Source organism: Peromyscus eremicus, chromosome 6 (assembly GCF_949786415.1).
Source record: "Peromyscus eremicus chromosome 6, PerEre_H2_v1, whole genome shotgun sequence".
Taxonomy (NCBI): Eukaryota; Metazoa; Chordata; class Mammalia; order Rodentia; family Cricetidae; genus Peromyscus; species Peromyscus eremicus.
The window spans coordinates 12,697,702-12,717,090 of NC_081421.1; the positions used below are offsets into that span (position 1 = coordinate 12,697,702).

Genomic DNA, 19,389 nt, shown 5'->3' on the forward strand with positions numbered 1-19,389 from the left:
CAATCTACGGATCCCCACTAGACCAGCAAGACCTAGTTTAAAGTTAAGGGCAATACAGAATTCAAACAGAAACACACTTTGAACATCTTAGCTTACAGAAGTTTGATATCAGCACCAAATATCTATCCATTATAACTCCCATTTAAAAAGTTAGCAGTGTATAAAACCTCAAGTTTTTCTGTACAATGGTTCAATTTCATGTGTGGCTATTCTGCAATTAAAAAGTCAAAGAAGAAGAACCAGGTGTGTAAGAAATGCCTGACAGAATCTGCCATCAAGGGCAAAGTTCTTCTATCATATCCATTTTTCAAAACAAAACTCTCTTAAGTAGAGAAAACATGTTTAAACCCCACCCACAAACACGTCCGGGTTTTCTTTTTGTTTGGCAGTACTGGGGACTGGCCTCAGAGCCTTCATAGGCTGGGCAAGCACAGCCCAGCCCTGGCACTTTTTCTGACCTAATCTTTGATAAAAATTTAAAGCCTACTCTAGTCTAATTGATCTTATGTGCATATTTTAGCACTCAGTTTAGTTATTAAAAGCACTACAAAGCAGTACAGTTTTGTTTTGTACTGCTGCGTTATTTTCTTGGAGACACATAGCTTTGGCAGGTCTGCAACTTGCTCTATAGACCAGACTGGCCTTGAACTCAATAGAGATCTGCCTGCCTCTGTCTCCTGGCTGCTGGGATTAAAGGCATGAGCTACCATGCCAGGCATATTTTTTGAGACAGAGTCTCATGTAGCTCAGGCTGGCCTCAAATTTGCTACGTAAAAGACAATGATGTGACTCTTGACCCTCTTGCCTTCACTTCTCAAGTGCTGGGATTACAAATTCATACTACCACATAGGCACAGCTCAGCAGTCAGGATATTTTCATAATTCAAAGCTAACACTGACTTACATATCTTAGGTATTTCTAAGGCAGTAAAGTACCTAAGGTTGAAAACTAGATCATAAACCCACTTCACAGACAAAAAGGAGGAACACAGGTTTTTAAAATCAAGTTAATATCAAAAATGCCATATAATAGTATACAGTACATATGATGTTATAATCTTAGTTTCAACAATTCTATTAAAAACCAATAGGGTTTCTATTTATTCTGAATCAATAAATTATTCATAATTAAAATGTTTTTATAAATAACAACAACAGATGTCATATTGGATATATTAGATTTTCAAAAGAGTAACAAATACTTCGGGATTGTATGATTCAAGTACTGCTTTTACATTACTGAAATGAATCCACAGTTGGTAACTGACCCGTAACACTGGCACACAGACTACATGGCTGTGGTCAGGTAAGCAGGGCTGTCTGCTTATCTTTCACATCATCACAGGATGAACTCTTTTAGTAGGATGTTACACATCGATCCAATTAGTTAGCATATTTATGAAGGAAACGTTCAAAGGCATCATAGATGGCTTGTCTGAAATGAAATGTAAAGAAGTAATTAGTCACTAACAAAAATGGAGGACAGAAACTATTTTAAGATTATCTCTGGTTAAAACCATCTGATAAAATATGCTTCTGATATCTCTAGAACAATCTAGGAAAAATCCTTCAGTGTAAGATTTAAAATATTTTATTATATGTTCTAGTTTTTCTACTTCCTTATTGGCCTCCATATACTTCTTAAGGCAAAAAAAAATTCCCCTAAACAAGCAACAAATAAATACCTATTTAGATGAATCATCTTACCTGAAGAGTCCTTGTTTAAAGAGATAAGCACTGATATGACCCCCTTCTAAGTACCGGATTTCACAACCAGGCCAAATTTCTTGTAGGCTTCGAACTCCTGTGCGTGGAATATAGGCATCCTCTTTGGCTTGTACCACTATGATGAGGCTTGGGTCAACTGGAACTAAGTATAGGGTTTTGATGCATTAAAAAGGTCTTTGATTTTTGTATAAATACCTAAAATTATATTACCAAACAAAATGCACCAAACATGAGTCTGTAATCCTAGCTGAGGCAGAGGATTATAAGTTCAAGACCGGTCTGGACAACTTAGACTCTGGGGAGATGGCTTTGTCAGCAATGTGCTTGCTTGCATAAGCATGAAACATGAGTTGATTCCCAGAACCCATGTTAAAAGCTGGACACAGGCTTCACTTATAATCTCAGCACTGGGGAAGTAGACATTGGCCAAGCCAGTCTAGTGGAATTAGTAAGCACCAGTTTACCAAGTGAGAGACTTATCTCAAAAAATTAGGGTGGAGAGTGACTGAGGAAGACTCCAGTGTTGACTTCTGGCTTCCACATGTATGTATACATACAGATGAACATGCATACATGAAAGAGAAAAACAATATACCATGGTACCAAATATTCATTTAATAACATGAAGATTTTTTTTTTTAAAGACAAAATTCTCATGTAGTCCAGGTTAGCCGCAAACTCACTTTGTAGTCAAGGAGGACTTTTTAACTTCTGATTTCCGTGCCTCTATCTCTGAGTTCTACTGCTAACATTACAGGCATATAGCACCATTCCCAGTTTATGCAGTGCTGGGGATTGAGCCCAGACATTATGCATGCTATATCCCCAGCCTTAAAATGAATATTCTAAAGAAATACACAGAAAAACAAAAACAAACAAATACCAGGGAGCTGGAGAGATGGTTCAAGTGGTTAAGAGCACTGGCTGATATTCCAGAGAACTTGTGTTCGATCCCTAGCTCCCACATGGTGGCTCATATCATCTGTAACTCCAATTCCTCAGGATCTGACATTCTCTTCTGGTCTCCATGGGCATGTATGTGGCACACAGACATGCATGCAGGCAAAACACCCATCCACACATGAAGTGTATGTAACAAATATTTACACAGCACAGCTGTTTCCAGTTTCCTATGAAAATTAGTACCTGAGAAGTTTGCTACATGAGTGCATTCATCCATGACTCCTTTCATGAATATTAGAGATTCTTTTTGAAGACTGCTTCTTTTTTGTTCTCTGCTGAGCAGGTGACATGACTGAGGGTTGGAACTTGCACAACGACTTTTGTTAGTTGCGAGTGTCTGATTCAGGCATTCCATCTTAGCGGTATCTTGCGACAAGCGTCCTTTTGAAGTAGCACTGATAGATGTTTTACCAGAATTTTGGCACTCAGCATGCTTTGGGGACACAACTTGGTCTGTCATATCTAAATTTAACATTCTAGAAACCAGATTCAGGTTAGTCAGCTTGTCTGCGCTGCTGGGGAAATGTTTCATGAACTCATGTCCCATTTTGAAAGAATCTGTCTGAATATATGATAAAAAAAGAAAACATTTTATATTAGAACATTTATATTCACAACTTTTTGAAACATTTTAAAAACAGGAAAGGTAGTAATAAGTATTAGTAGGTAAAATATAGTATGGCATACATACAATGGAATAGTCTCAGAAATTAACAAAAAGATAGAGGTAGTGGCACACACCTATAATTATAACACTTAAGAGGCTGAGGCAGGAGAAAAACTTATTGACTTATAAATACAGGGTGTTCTAGGCTAGCCTGGGTTACCTAGTGAGACCTTGTCACAGACCTGCCTCCACCCCACCCCCACCCCCGCTACACACACACACACACCACACACACACACACACACACACACACACACACACACACACACACACTCAAAGAGTAATGGAAGTATTTTTTGTCTTCCTTTTTCTGGCATAGGATCCCATTCTTGAGCCTCCTGACTTGGTTTCTCAAGTGCTGAGATACAGACACAGGCCAACACTCCTAGCTAAGTCCCTTTCAAGACACATGGATGAACTCTGAAGACATTATGGGATGTGAATAAACCAGGTACAAAGGGAAAATTGTGTATTCTGCTCATATAAGGTCTACCACAGACACATTCAGAGACAGAAAGAAATTGTGGTTGCTCCAGGCAGCAGGAAGGTGGAAGTGGTAATTGTTGTCCAATAGGTAGTTTTTTTTTTTAGATTTATTTATTTATTATGTATACAGTGTTCTGTCTGCATATACACCTGCACACCAGAAAAGGGCACAAGATCTCATTATAGATGGTTGTGAGCCACCATGTGATTGCTGGGAATTGAACTCAGGACCTCTGGAAGAGCAGCCAGTGCTCTTAACCTCTGAGGCATCTCTCCAGTACTTAATTTGGGAAGATGAAGAGTTTTGAGATGGATGGTGGTGATGGCTACTCAACATTGTGGGTATGCTCACTGTCAATGAATTGGACCATCAAAATGGCATTTTAAAAAAATGGTAAATTTCATGTTGTTAGACTTACTATCAATCTTACAGGGCCAAAGGAAAAACAGATACTAAAATTTGAAGAGGATGAAGATAAACAGCACATTTATTGTTGAATATTTCCTAATAAAGAGTTGCCGGGTCAAAGTTGCTGGGTGGTGGTGGTGGTGGCCGCGGCAGCGGCGGCGGCGGCGGCGGCGGCGGCGGTAGCGTAGGCCTTTAACCCCAGCACTCAGGAGACAGAAGCAGGTGGATCTCTGAACTTGAGGCCAGCCTTGTCTACAGAGTGAGTTCCAGGACAGCAGCCAGGCTACAAAGAGAAACTTTGTCTAAAAAAAGTCAAAATCACCTGCAGATTTTACTGCTAAAAATTTCAAAACATAGCTATAATCTGCTTTAATTCCAGACTTTCTTAAAGTTTAATGGGCATACCTGTACTATAATGTACATTTAAGCACAAGAAATAGCTACTTGAAATCCCTTTTTTTGGGATAGACTAACAATTAAAAAATATAAAAGAAAAAATATTGCCTATGAAAGTTGTAAAAGTAGATTTAAAACTTATTGACTTATAAATACAACATAAATTAAAGTAATGTTTATTATATTTGTATATTAAGAGAAAAATAAAAAGAATAGATGACATCCTTACAAGATCGACTTGCAACTTATATGAGAAGTGGCTAATCAAATAACTTTTTATTTTATTTTATTTTTGGAGACAAGGCTGGCCTAAAGCTTACTATCTAGACCAGGCTAGCTTCAAATAGAAGATCTACCTGCCTAGTAGAAAAAGCTGAATAGATAAAGAAAATGTGGCACACATACATTATTAAATTTTATTTAGCTGTAAACAATGACATGACATTTGTAGGAAAATGGAAAGAACTGGAGTTGATTATGCTAAGCAAAATTAGCCAGACTCAGGAAGACAAATATTGTGTGCGCGCGCGCACACACACACACACACACACACACACACACTCACAAACAAGACAAAAACATGAAAAAGGAAGAAAGATATGGGGTAAGCAGGGCAGGAGAGAAAATAGGAACAAAAAGTAATATAATATGTATGAAAATGTCACAATGAAATCCACTTATTTATATGCTAACAAAATTATTTTATTATTTTGTTTTTTTTAGACAAGGTCCCTCTATATAGTCCTGGCGGTACTGGAACTCATTATGTAGACCTGACTGGCTTCCAATTCAGAGATCTTCATTGGCCTCCCAAGTGCTGAGATTAAAGGTGTATGCTACCACACCAGGCTAACAAAAAAATTATTTTAAAAAAGAAATTCAAGATAGGCAAAGGATGTGTGTGTGTGTGTGTGTGTGTGTGTGTGTGTGTGTGTGTTCTAGAAACATGAAACACGTGGTCTTAGCTTATACACACATGCTCAATGTCAACAATGAGGTAAAATAAAACTATTCCATTTTTACTATCAGTTGAGTTTAACAGACACCCGAACCTCAGCACAACTAAAGTCATGTTATAGGCACCATTTTGACCTTAAAACCCACCACACAGGCCCAAACACCTGCCAAAATGGGAGCAAAGAGCTAATCTATCAAGGACCTGGTCCACAGTTCCAGGATCCAGGAGAGTCCTAAATGGATTAACCTTGCTGTCTGGCTTCTGTAGTTCTGCTACTTGCTAACTGAAGTGTGTAACCAGGATGTATTTTCTGTGCAAAAAAGACAAAGAACTATGAGGATGGGGCTGCATGATTTGGGCAAGTTCCCCATGTAGTCACTGGCTGGAGATAAAGACTTTCTTTTCTGAAACTGAGGAGTGGATCTGGGGGAGAGGAAAAGTAGGGGGAGGGCCTAGGAGGAGAGGAGGGAGGGGAAACTGCAATCAGGATATAATATATGAGAGAAGAATAAATAAAAATTAGTAAGTTAAAAAAAAAAGAATGTTCATGTGTAGGATTGGAGAGATGGCTTGGAGGTTAGGGGCCCGAGCTGCTCTTCCAGAGGTCCTGAGTTCAGTTCCCAGCACCCACATGGTGGCTCACAACCATCTATAGTGGGATCTGATGCCCTCTCTTGGCATGCAGGCAAACATACAGACAAAACAGTCATACATAAAATACATAAATAAATAAAATTTAAAAAGGAGAAAAAGGAGGAGGATGCCCATGTGTGTTCTCTGGTGAGTTTACCTGGTAACAGGGTTTTAAATTTCCTCACATTTGTTCACATACTGAATTTGTGAATTAATGGAGAAAGAGATCTTTCTCCTGTAGTCTAGATTGATACAACTAAAATTAGAATCTAACCACACTGCCCTTTGACCCAGCAAATAGTATTTCTAGAAAATGATACTTGTACAATAATGTATGTATAAAGTTGATCATTGTAGCACTGTGTGTTAAAGTAAGCGAGCAGAACACATATATCTATTAACAAGGATTAATTATAAATCATGGTATATCCATCTATATAATAGACTATTATATATCAGTAAAGAGTAAGCAAACATGAATAATTTAAAAAATGGGTGAGAAAATATTTTGTGTTGCTTTGTACATGGACAAAAAAAAGCAAAACCCCCAGAAACATTACATAATATAATGGGTTGTTTAGGGAGTATGCTAATTAGTTTTTGTCAGCTTGACACAGACTAGTCACATGGAAAAACCAACCAACCAAACTAACAAAGAAAAAACTTACCCCACAGTATTCAAGCATATGAATAATTTCTTCTTCATAAACTGTCTGTGTATAATACTGCTTTTCCAGCTCCCGCCAATTAATTGATTTACTCAATACACCCTGAAATAAAGTAAGATCAAATCATGACATAGCTTGTGTAGTACTTTTATCTTTATTAATTACTGTATAAGAGAGTTAATATAATTGGGCTTGAGGTTATCTAGCCTTTAAAAGCCTGTTTATGTCCTGGAGTGGAGTCTGGAAATTTGATCAATAAGCAGCTTTTACACTGATATGCAACTTTCACTAAAAGATGAGAGTGGGTCACTGTAGTCATACTCTTTGTATGCATTCTGCTTAACACTGAAATTCCTTCTCAACTTCTGGTACACTCAAGGCAGAGGGCATCTAACCACTGACCCCAGACTCTTAACTCTGATAGGCTCAGTGATGAGCAGCATTTTACCATTTGTTACAAGTGATTGCTAGAGGAATTAAGCATAAACCACGAGATCTGGCTGGGCACGGACCCTTGGAAACCTCCACCAGGTCTGCCTCATGTGCCTTTTCCTTTTGTTTATTTTCTGTCATATCCTTTTGTTAAAGTTAAGTGTGTGCCTCTCTCTCTGAGTGTGTATAAAATGGAGAGAGAGTATATGTTCTGTTATTCCTTCTAGCAGTCACTAAACCTAGGAGTGATTTTGGGGACCACCAAGATAACTATATTTAAGCACATGTTATCAAGTTTCAATTTCAATCCAATTACCGTAGTGAAGACCCCAGATGCTGTGGACCAAGACAGGCATGGAATTAATGGCATGGGCTTGGGCCAGTTGGATACTGCTAAGGAGGCCATCTGTAATATGACACAAGTAAATTTATTAATGTGAAAAATACTTAATACTAAAAAGTACTTTGTATAGTTGGGAGTGGGTGAGAGAAGACATGAACCCAAGGGCTGTAATACTTATAGAATGCCCTCAAATTATAAATTCAACAACATAGAAAGTTCCTTCTAGGAAGCAAGAAACTATAAAGGCTTTATTTCAAATTTTCTGAGATAGTCTTTCTGTGTACACAGGCTGCTTCTGCTTCACACTCGTGCTCTTTTCCCTCAGTCTCTCTAGTGTTAGAACTACAAGCATGCACTTGCCACTCCTGGCTTTGAGTAACATTCTGAATTTAAGTTTTTACAATTCAAATGATCATCTATAGCGAACTTCAAATCCATTTTTAAAAATATAAAACTAACACACACACACACACGCACGCACGCACGCACACGCACACACCTAATGACAAATACATGTTATGTAATTGACCAGAGCACACTTCAGATACTAACTGCACTAAGTGCTTCATGGAGAATACAGTACAGCAAGCAATTATGGGATAGCACTGTGTAAATGTACTGAGGCATGAAGCAGTTTGCAGAGGAAGCTGGTGGGAAGGAAGCTGTAAGGCTGTTGTTTGGCTAGGTGATGGCACAAGGGGGCGCTAGAGAGACATTAGTGCCTGACACAGCTAGAGCCCTGGGAAGCCAGCACATTTTGACAGGAGAAAGCAAAAATCTGACTTAGAGCATTCAAGTTATACCAGAGAGGAAAAACTTAAAGAAACCAGTCTGGGACTCAGACCAGTGTCTCATGTAGCTAGAGTTTTCCTGCCTGGCCCACAGTCAGGATAAATCTCTCTCACCTGCCAGTCCCACAGCCGCTCAGACCCAACCAAGTAAACACAGAGACTTACATTGCTTACAAACTGTATGGCCATGGCTAACTGTTCTTACAACTTAAATTAATCCATTTCTATAAATCTATACCTTGCCACATGGCTCGTGGCTTACCGGCATCTTCACATGCTGTTTGTCATCGTGGCGGCTGGCAGTGTCTCTGACTCAGCCTTCCACTTCCCAGCTTTATTCTCCTCCTTGTCTGGCCTATACTTCCTCCTGCCTGACTACTGGCCAATCAGTGTTTTATTTACTAACCAATTAGAGCAACACATTTGCCATACAGAACATCCCACAGCAGTCTCACTTAGCCCTCATCAGAGAGGCGGCTTCTTGCCGTAGATGAGAACTACCAGAGAGCCATAACTAGACAGTGTACAAGTAGTAGGATGCTTTGGGCCAGAGAGTAGTGGCATATGCCTTTAATCCCAGCACTGGAGTGTGGAGAGTGGGGCAGAGGCAGGCAGATCTCTGAGTTTGAGGCCAACCTGGTCTACACAGAGCAACCCCATCTCAAAAAACAAACAAACAAAAAAGAGGCTTTAGAGTACTTGGCCTTAAATGGGATGGTTTCATCAACCCTTTGCTCAGAGCTCAGGAGCCTTTGCAGAGCAGAAGGAAGCAAAGAGGAGGTGGAAAGACTGTCAAGAGCCAGAGGTAGTGAATGACTCCAAGGAAATAGTGTCTTCCAGACACAACAAAACGGACACACATATGAACTCAGAGACCCACAGAAGGCACAGGGCCTGAACAGGTTCAAACCAGATTGGGTGCCAGCCCTGAGAAGCTGGCATGGGGTGGGGGGTCCCATCCCTAACCAAGAAGCTGTCTAAAATTGGTACCACTTGAAAGAGGAAAAATGAATCTCCTCCTAGGTCCTATGCCTGGGAAGAGATGGCCAACACAAAACAAATACAACTGTATTTTTGTAGACTTTCATCTCATCTAGCTTCGTTTCGGCTTTTTTTTGGGGGGGGTGCTTATTGGTCTTAAGAAAATTGGTCTTTGGATTCCAATTTTTTTTGAGGGGGGTTTTGTGTGTATATGCATTTCTTGGGTTTTTGTGTGTTTGCTTGTTTTTTAAAGAAAGAGAAAGTGTGTGGATTGGATGGGTAGGGAGATGGTGAGGATGTAGAAGGAGTTGAGAGAGGTAAAAAAATGTGATCAGTATATATATATATAAATGCCGAATGCTGTTTATTGAAGGAGGGAAGAGGTCTTAAATACAGGTTTACAGCACAATGGAGAACCCTGGAGGGCAGAAGTTCGCTACCAATGTTTTACAATCTTGCATCTAAGCTGTTAATGCCCATTATGCAGGATACACAGACAAGGAACTTCCCTTAAGCATTCAGGAGGGTGGAACCCAGCAGGGAATTAGCATAGGGAGGATATCAAGGTCCAGGTCAGCAAGCAAGGCAACAGTTACCCAAAACAGGGGCCAGGGCCCTACAGGTCCCCCTTTTACTAAAAAATGAGCTTCTGACTTAGGTTGCATGGGAAGTCAGCAGGTCACTTTACCCGTCATGGAGATGCCTGCCCAGGCCACACAGGCACTCTGTCTTAGGTTGGTGAGTGCCCCCCAGACATTATCCGTCTGATCAGAATATATTGTATGAAAACATTTTTTTTCAATAATAAAAAAAAAAAGAATGGGAGAAAAGACTTGGCACAGAGAAACCAATTAGGAGTCTGTTCAGTGTAGTCTAGAAAACAAAGCATAGGTTCGTTGTACGGGGGATGGAGAAAGGTAATAAATGAAAGTGAATATCATCAAAATACAGTCTACACATAATGAAATGTCACAAATGAAACCTATTGTTAGATAATTAATATACACTAAAAAAAATTAGAAAGCACCTCCAAATTCATTTCTTTTCTGACCAGTAGCAAAAGTAAGGATACACTTTGAATATATTGAAAAGACCCTTGAAAAGTTAGATTTTTTTTGTAATCAACTTTTAAAAATTTTTGTTTTTCTCTGTGTAGCCCTGGCTGTATAGCCCTGGCTGTCCTGGAACTCACTATGGAGACCAGGCTAGCCTTGAACTCACAGAGATCCATCTGCCTCTGCCTCCAAAAGGCTGCGATTAAAGGCATGCACAACCACTGCCTGGCTTTGTAGTCAACTTTTAATAAAATATTAAATCTGAAATCTGAGCTATACCTGGAATTGTACAATATATGCTTGTCTACATGAATTACACAAAATAACACTTCATTATTGGAAATATTTCTACTTCCTACTTTCACCAACATTATATGCCAACATTAAGTTCATGCCTCAAGTACACTTAAAATTACTTCTATTTACAAAAATGATGGTAATGAAATATAAGCAGAAAAGACTCACATGTCCTCCCATGGATATTCCAGTCATCCCAAGAGGTCCATAACCTTCCCTCTCTAGCCAGTGCAAGAGAGCTGCAGACTCCAGAATAAGAGCACCTCCCATCACAAATAGGTCAGACACATTTTTTAAGCTGGATCTTCTAGCCTCACAAAACAAAATAGAAAATGATTTATTTCATGTGTTTACATTTTAATACTTTTAAAAGTTAAGAAATTATTGTGTATGGGTGTCTACTGATGCATGTGTACATGTATGCGTGCCATGGTGTGTGTAGAAGTCAGAAGACAACTTTGTAGATGGAATCAGTTTTCTCCTTCCACCTTTATGTGGGTCCCAGAGATTGACATTAGGTTGCCAGGTTTGTGCTGCAATTGATTTTTACCAGTTCAGCCATTTTGCTGGCCCACAGTTATATTACAAGCTTGCTTTGTAACTCAGGCTAGCAGTGAGCTCTTATGTAGTCCATGGTGGCCTCAAATTTGAGATCTTCCTGCTTCTGCCTCCTAAGTGCTGAGATTTCAGATATGTGCTACCATGCCTGACTTCAAAAACATGTTTTAATCAATTAACTTTTGAGACTGGACCTTGCTATGTGTATTGGAATGACCTTGAATTCTAGATCTATCTGCTCTAGCCTTAGTGCTGGGATTACAGGTAGTGCCATGAAACCAGGCTAGATTAATTTAAACAAAAACCAACATATCTGGAATTTTCTGTTATTATTATTTTTTGACACAGGGTGATGCTGAACTTCTGATCCACTACCCTTTGCTTCACAAGTTCTGGCATTGCTGGTGGGCCACTGTGCCCTGTATCAGGGGAGTTCTTATAAAGAGAAGCCCACTTTTTTCAAGTAGAGACTTTGAAGACAATAGATGTTAAACTCTGAAGTGGCTGAGGTTCTGATTTCAAACTAGTCATCTCTTCACAGAATTAATGTAAGGAGGCACCCACTGAATAAACACTAAGTAAATTTGTGTACATTTTGACAAGAGTTCATTGAAATGCTAAAGCAGGAGCAGGGGTTCAGGCTCAGCCTGGGCTCCACAGTGAAAACCTGTTTCAAAAATGCTAACAACAAACCAAATGCTCTCCTCCGTTAAAATGGATCACATTCCATCAGAAAAGACCCCACTTTACTTGTTTCCTGTCTTGAAGCCAATTTTCTATATTTGATTACAAAATTTATCTTAACCCTTCATGGAAGTTCTGAGTTCTGAAGCACTGCTCCCTGTCACTCCTCAGTTGGTTCTTTTCATAAGAGATACTTGCTGTGGGATGGTCTGTATGTCAAATGTTTTGCTGATTGGTCAATAAATAAATCACTGATTGGCCAGTGGCCAGGCAGGAAGTATAGGCGGGACTAACAGAGAGGAGAATTGAGAGAACAGGAAGCTGGGTGAGGGAGACACTGCCAGCCGCCACCATGACAAGCCGCATGTGAAGATCCCGGTAAGCCACGAGCCATGTGGCAAGGTATAGATTTATGGAAATGGATTAATTTAAGCTGTGAGAACAGTTAGCAAGAAGTCTGCCACGGCCATACAGTTTGTAACCAATATAAGTCTCTGTGCTTACTTGGTTGGGTCTGAGCAGCCGTGGGACTGGCGGGTGACAAAGATTTGTCCTGACTGTAGGCAAGGCAGGAAAACTCTAGTTACAGATACTAGTTCGAGGTTCTGAGACAAAGATATGTACAGTCGACCGGTCCAACTGTTTATTTTCTTTCTTTTGTAATCTTTGTTCTTTGTTTACTCACTTTTGGTGATTTTTTAAAAGAGAGAGAAACTGGACATGATGGTCTATGACTGTAATCGTATCTCTTTGGAGGGTGAAGTAGGCCAGCTTGGACAACTTAGTGAGGTACCTCATTCAGTCTCCACCTCCCAACCCCAGCCAAAGAAAGCAAGAGCAATAAATTTTGATTTACAGATTTAAACTGCAAGCCACTGTATTTCTGTTGAACTCTTTGAAGAAAAAAGGAAACAAACTGGACCATCATCATTACTACTCTTTTTTAAGGCTGTGGATCAAATGCTGGGCCTTGTCTACACTAGGCAATGGCTCTACTACTGAACACCAGCTCCACCCCAGACCAGTACATTTCTTGAGTACATAATGTAAGAAACAATGTTTTCTTTCTTCTTTCTGTTTTGGAGACAGGGTTTTTCGGTGTAGCCCTGCCTGTCCTGGAACTGAGAGTTCCACTTGGCTCTGTCTCCTAAGTGCTGGGATCAAAGATGTACACCACTACACGGATCAGGAACAATATTTTCTAAACATAATTCTAAAAACAATTCTGCATGGAAGAAATCATTAGTATCCTGATTCTATAAATGAGTTAACTCAAACTAAAGAGGCCAGGTTATATAATTAGTAAATGACAAGTTATCATTCCAACCTCAGTCTGTGTGAGTCATAGTCTTTTATTAACTCAGGGTGTTTCTTATTAGACTAAATAAACTCTTTGGTTTTTCAGCAACTTATGGATAAGGAAAAAGATACGTCCTATATTTGATTTCAGGGTTTGGTTCCAGACTGAAAATTCTTGAACTCTTTAGCTTGGACTTTAACTTTCACATAGTTTCACAAAGTTTACTCTAACTCAGTCCTCACAGTAAGCAAGGCACTTTGGATGCTGATCCAAATCATATACTTCCCTCTGGAGAACCCTGCCCAACCCTCCTGGCTACTACTACCTACCTAATTGACACGGTAACTACGTCTTCAAAAGGCCATTCCACTGTTCTGTCAAGCCAGCTGCTTCAGGATGGTGGGAATGTGGTTAAGACCAGTGCATTCTACGAGCACAAGTCCACTGTCACACTTTGGCTGTGAAGTGAGTTCCTTGGTCAGATGCAATGCTGTGTGGAATACCACGACAGAGGATATGGCATTGTCTAAGTTCACAGATGGTAGTTTTGGCAGAAGCATTATGTACAAAAAAGGAAAATTCATAACTAGAATAAGTATTCCAATAAGGACAAAGCTTTGCCTTTTTCATGAAGGAAGGTTCAATGTAGTCAATCTACCAACAGGTTACTGGCTGGTCATCCCAGGGAATGGCGTCATATGGGGGCTCAGTGTTGGTTTCTGCTGTTGACAGATTGAGCAATCAGCAGCAGCTGTAGCCTGGTCAGCCTTGGTGAGTGAAAGTCCATATTATCCAGTCCATTCATAACCTCCATTTCTGCCACTGTGGCTACTTTATTCATGGATACACGAGGCAAAGACAGGAATGGCTGGAAAAAGAGGCTAACTGTTCACAGAACTGGTTATCCTATCAACTTGATTATTGGATTCTTTTTTAGCCAAAGTCACCTTTTGATGAGCATTTACCCAAGATACAAGTATCTTCAAATCCTTTACCCATTTGGAGAAAAATCACCCCACATACTTCTTCCCCAAATGTCATTTTGACCATTTTTTCAATCACACTCCTTTCAAGTCTTTGGAAAAAAAAAAAAAAACCCTAAATAAATAAGAGTACTTTTAAAAATACAAAGTTTGGGGCCAGGAGAGGTGGCTCAGAGGTTAAGAACTCATACTGTTATTGCAGAGGACCTGGATTTGGTTCCTGGCATCCATATATAACTCCAGCTCCAGGGCATCCAGTCCTATCACTCACATGCGCATACCAACCCCCTGCCCAACACACACATACACAGTGATTTAAAAAAATGTATTTAAAAAGGACAAAGTCTTATCTTTTGTTCAGGTATAATTTCACAAATAAGATATAATCTGAAAATCAGCCTACTAAGGTTTCTAAATCAATCACCTTACCAGACATTAAAATGTAAAAAATCTTAAAAAATAAGAATTAAAGACAATATTCTTACTAAGTTTTACAAGTCAACTGAAGAAATGGTTAACTAAAGACTACCAAACATTTGTCCTAAAGACTGAAGGAATAAAGACAATGGAGGTGATAGATACTTACACTTGGTCCTTGGGCTTCCTGCAGCCATTTGAGAAGATAGGTCAAAGAGAAAATTTTAAAATAATTAAATATACTCATCTCAGAATATATCATTTAAGCACAACAGTTAAATTTGAATACAATACCCAAATAAATACTTCCTAGTTACTTCAAATGCTGTTTAGAAGTCCTCAGATTTTTCAACTTAGTTATTTTTCTTTTAATTTACATAGCTTTACTGAGATATAATCACAAACCAAGTAATTCACTTATTTGAAATACATAAATTAATATACTAAGTATACTTACAAGGTTACACAATCTTCAATTTAGATTTAAAATGAAATTTGTTAATATAATTTTTTTTTCAAGACAGGGTTTCTCTGTGTTGCCCTGGCTGTCTTGGAACTCACTTTGTAGATCAGGCTGGCCTCAAACTCACAGAGATCCACCTGCCTCTACCTCCCAAGTGCTGGGATTAAAGGTGTGCACCACTACTGCCTGGCTTATTGATACAATTTATGTAAATGTTTATTTCAGAAATCTAGGAAATATAGAAAAGTATTCAAAACTACTTTATCTACAAACATTGACACTAATACTTTTAAATTATTTCCAGTAGTTTTCCTAATGTATAGTTTTTCCCCCTCTTTTCCATTCCACATGGTTTGAGTTTGTTTCTGTCTTGCTTTTGGTATTAGGGATTTACCCAGAACCTTGTGCATTTGTTCTACCACTAACATGGTCTAATGTCCCACTTTTACACCATAAATACGTTCACAAATGATTCTCAACTCACTTAAACTTAAGAAATGCTTAATATTTACCAAATACTATTCTAAGCTGTGCTGAGTATTTAATATTCTGTCTGACCTAAGAAAGGATTCCCACTTACAAGTGAGAAAACAAATACAAAAAGGTGAGTGGCAGGTTTGAGGTACAAGCGCGGAAGCAATCAACCGCACAACCGTGTGCACTCCAGTATTAGGAACCACGCTACTCAGTAGTTTCTCTCCGATGCATATTAATTTCTATTGTCTTATATAAGTAAAGATACATAAGCATATTTTCTATGTGTAGTTTTTCTGTTGTTGTACTATATTCTTAGAATAAATTTGCCAGACTGAAAAATAATTCCCGTCAAGAGATCTGAGAGTTTATTTTTCCTTTATTTTCTCCTTTGTAGTACACAAAGGGACTGAATCCAGGAGCTCACATATTAGGCCAACTCTATCACCAAGCTACACTTTGCCCAGATGTGAGATGGCTGTGTGTGTGTGTGTGTGTGTGTGTGTGTGTGTGTGTGTGTGTGTGTTTGCTGGTTCCTGTGGAGACCAGAGGTTGACACTAGCATCTTCATCAATCACTGTCCACCTTGGCCAATGAGCTCCAGGAATCCATTTGTTTCTGCCTCCCCAGTACGGGGGCTATGGATAAGTGCCAATGTCTTGCTCTTTTATGTGAGTTCTGGGGATCTGAACTCAGGTTCTCAGTGATTGTGTGCAGGCACTTTGCTGATTGAGCTATCTCCCCAGGTAGATGTGAGATGTTTTAAGACTCCTACTACATATATTAAAATTGCTTTTGTATTGAGCTACACAGATTTTCGGTCATTTGTAGTAAGTTCCTCATTCACAGTAGCTTTTCTAATATTGTGTTTATTATTTAAGAAACACTGGGAATCGTTGAATTTTTTTTTTTTTTTTTTTTTGGTTTTTCGAGACAGGGTTTCTCTATGTAGCTTTGTGCCTTTCCTGGGACTCACTTGGTAGCCCAGGCTGGCCTCAAACTCACAGAGATCCGCCTGGCTCTGCCTCCCGAGTGCTGGGATTAAAGGCATGCGCCACCACCGCCCGGCTGGAATCGTTGAATTTTACATTTCTTTTATTACTAGAAATGTTGGGCATCAGTTTATTTTTTTCTATGAATAGGCTGATGGCATCTTCAAAATTAAGTATTGTTCTAGACCTCTACCTTTACTATAAATGCATTTAAAAAAATGAACATTTCTTTAATGGCAAACTTTTGACTTATTAAGTCCAGTATAAGAACCTCAAGAACTAAAAGTACAATTTATCACTATTATAAATAGGATTAAAATACTATGTTAGTCTCATAATAAAGCCTAAGCTGGTTCCAACTCACAACTTTCCTGCTTCAACCTCCTGAGCACCTGGGTTAAAGAAATGTGCCACCATATATGATGCATTTTTGTTTTATTTTGTTTTGTTTTTTGTTTTTCAAGACAGGATTTCTCTGTGTAGCTTTTGGAGCCTGTCTTGGAAGACACTTTGTAGACCAGGCTGGCCTCAAACTGCTTCCTGAGTACTGGGATTAAAGGCGTGCACCACCACACCTGGCCTTTAGGGTTTTTTTGTTTTGTTTTGTTTTTTGTTTTTGTTTTTTCCAAGATTTTTTTTAGCTCAGGTTGGCCTCAAACTCTATCTATCCAAAGCTGGCCTTGAACTCCCATTGCTACTTTTCATTACATTTCTTTTAAAAAGGCATAAAATAATCTTTCATTCTTGCTTTTTAAATATTTTCTGACCTGATAACTGGATTTAACTCGTTTTGAAAAGTTAGTTACCAATGGGGCTGGAGAGATGGCTCAGCACTGGAGAGCACTGGATGTTCTTCTAGGGTACCTGGGTTCAATTCCCAATACCACTGGGCAGCTCACAACTGTCATATCAGTTCCAGGGGCTCTGGCTCCCTCTTCTGGCCTCCACAAACACCAAGCACACATATGGTACACATGCAGGCAAAACACCCATACACATAAAATGAAATAAATCTTTTTTAAAAAAAGTACTACTGATTATTCTTTTGAAGAGTAAATATATAAATAATGAGATAAAGAAATTTTTAAAGTATAACAAAAGGATATAATAAGGGTTTTCTAGCAACAATGAAGCCATTCGGGCCTCCTTAATCATAGGACGAGCCATGAGAGTTCTGCGCCTCCAGTAATGCTAAGGAAAGAGATGACACACTTAGAATACAATAGGCAAGTGCTGAGGAGAAGTGCTAAGGATTTTCTAGAGCTGAAGTACTACGACGTCACCAGCCTTACATGGTCTCCTGTTCCAGCCAGATGAATGCACACAGGTCTGTATCTGTTGTTCCATTCCTTAGGCACAATAAATTGGAACCTATAAAAAAAAAATGAAATTTTCTTTAAAGGGCTTTAGCTACAAACTATACATCCATATATAGTTACTTAACTTGTGAGAGGGTCTTGCCATTATATAACTCAGGCTGGCCTGGAACTTACTATGTAGCTCAGGCTGGCCTCAAACTTGTGGTCCTCCTACCCTAGCCTCCCAAGTGCTGGGATTACAGGTGTGACTCATCATGCCTGGCTCTAAACTTTCAATTTAAAGAGTATTATAATTAAATTCTCTCTTTCTCTAAAAGGATGGGCCATTGGATTTATGTTTACTTCCTTCCTTTTTTGTGTGTATTTGTATATGTGTAGGCATGCCCTGATACATGTCAGAAGTCAGAGAACAACTTGCAGGAGTTCTTTTCTTCTACCACATGAGTCCTAGGAATTGAACTTTGTTTGTCAGCCTTAACATAAAGCGTCTCTATCCACTCAGCCATCTCAGTGGCTACAAAAATATTATAAATCTACTTTCTCTTAGGAACAAAAAGCATGAAACCAAGAGGAAGCCTCAGGAAGTTAGGGATTTGGTAGGATGGAGAATGGAATGAGAATATTGGGGGATAGAATGTGGCAAAGATACTATGTTTATGAATGAAATTGTAAAAGGATAAAAAATTTACAATTTTTTAAAAAAGGAAATTACTATGACACCATAAATGGGAAGGAGACAACAAATGAACTGTAGCTATGACAAACTTTTAGCATATTTTGGACACGGACTTATTTAATGTGGTGGTGTGTTACCATCAAACAAAACTAACTGACTCGAGATACAGCTAAGAAAGCAGATAAACTAAGCACTTGCTTACCATGTGCTTACCAGGTCCTAGGTTCAGTCCCAATACCATAAAAAATTTTTAAAAAGTATATTTACATACTAAACATACATATGTATACACACACACACACTTAAAAAAAAACAAACAAACAAGCAAACAAGCAAACAAAAAGAAACTGGAGAGATGGCTCAGCAGTTAAGAGCACTTCCTGCTTTTCCAGAGGACCAGTTCAGCCCCAGCAAGCATATACTTTGGATTGGGTAGTAGACAGCTAATAAATGCCAGGAACTCCAGCTCCAGGGGATCTGAAAACCTCCTCTGGCCTCCATGGGCACCTACAAACACGTGGCATACACTCACACAAACAAATGCATAGACACATTTCTAAAAGGGAAGAAACTGATCAATTGCTCTGAGGATATAGCTTGGTAGTAGGGCATTTGCTTCCCTGGCATGTGCAAGGACCCCAGGTTCAACCTTTAATACTGCAAATTAATTATTTAAGGAAGGGATCAAACAATCTGCATGCTATGTTTTCTTGCTT

The 19,389-nt window shown here is 39.0% G+C and overlaps 1 protein-coding gene across 6 annotated transcripts in view; it reads right to left on the reverse strand.

Annotated features, from left to right (window-relative positions):
• Positions 1-1,159: 1,159 nt before the first annotated feature.
• Abhd18 (abhydrolase domain containing 18) overlaps positions 1,160-19,389 on the reverse strand; it is a 46,196-nt gene continuing 27,966 nt past the window's right edge. For 3 of the 6 annotated variants that reach the window (XM_059265165.1, XM_059265164.1, XM_059265168.1), the window contains exons 5-13: positions 17,971-18,049; positions 17,783-17,869; positions 14,919-14,944; positions 10,976-11,114; positions 7,657-7,746; positions 6,909-7,010; positions 2,875-3,253; positions 1,708-1,870; positions 1,160-1,435 (exon numbers count right to left, since the gene is read on the reverse strand). In XM_059265165.1, the coding sequence (XP_059121148.1) occupies positions 1,384-1,435; positions 1,708-1,870; positions 2,875-3,253; positions 6,909-7,010; positions 7,657-7,746; positions 10,976-11,114; positions 14,919-14,944; positions 17,783-17,869; positions 17,971-18,049 (1,117 nt within the window). In that variant the 3' untranslated portion in view covers positions 1,160-1,383. Of the gene's footprint in view, positions 1,436-1,703; positions 1,871-2,874; positions 3,254-6,908; positions 7,011-7,656; positions 7,747-10,975; positions 11,115-14,918; positions 14,945-17,484; positions 17,756-17,782; positions 17,870-17,970; positions 18,050-19,389 lie in introns of those variants that run through there. The other 3 variants (XM_059265170.1, XM_059265169.1, XM_059265166.1) reach the window with 3 other exon arrangements.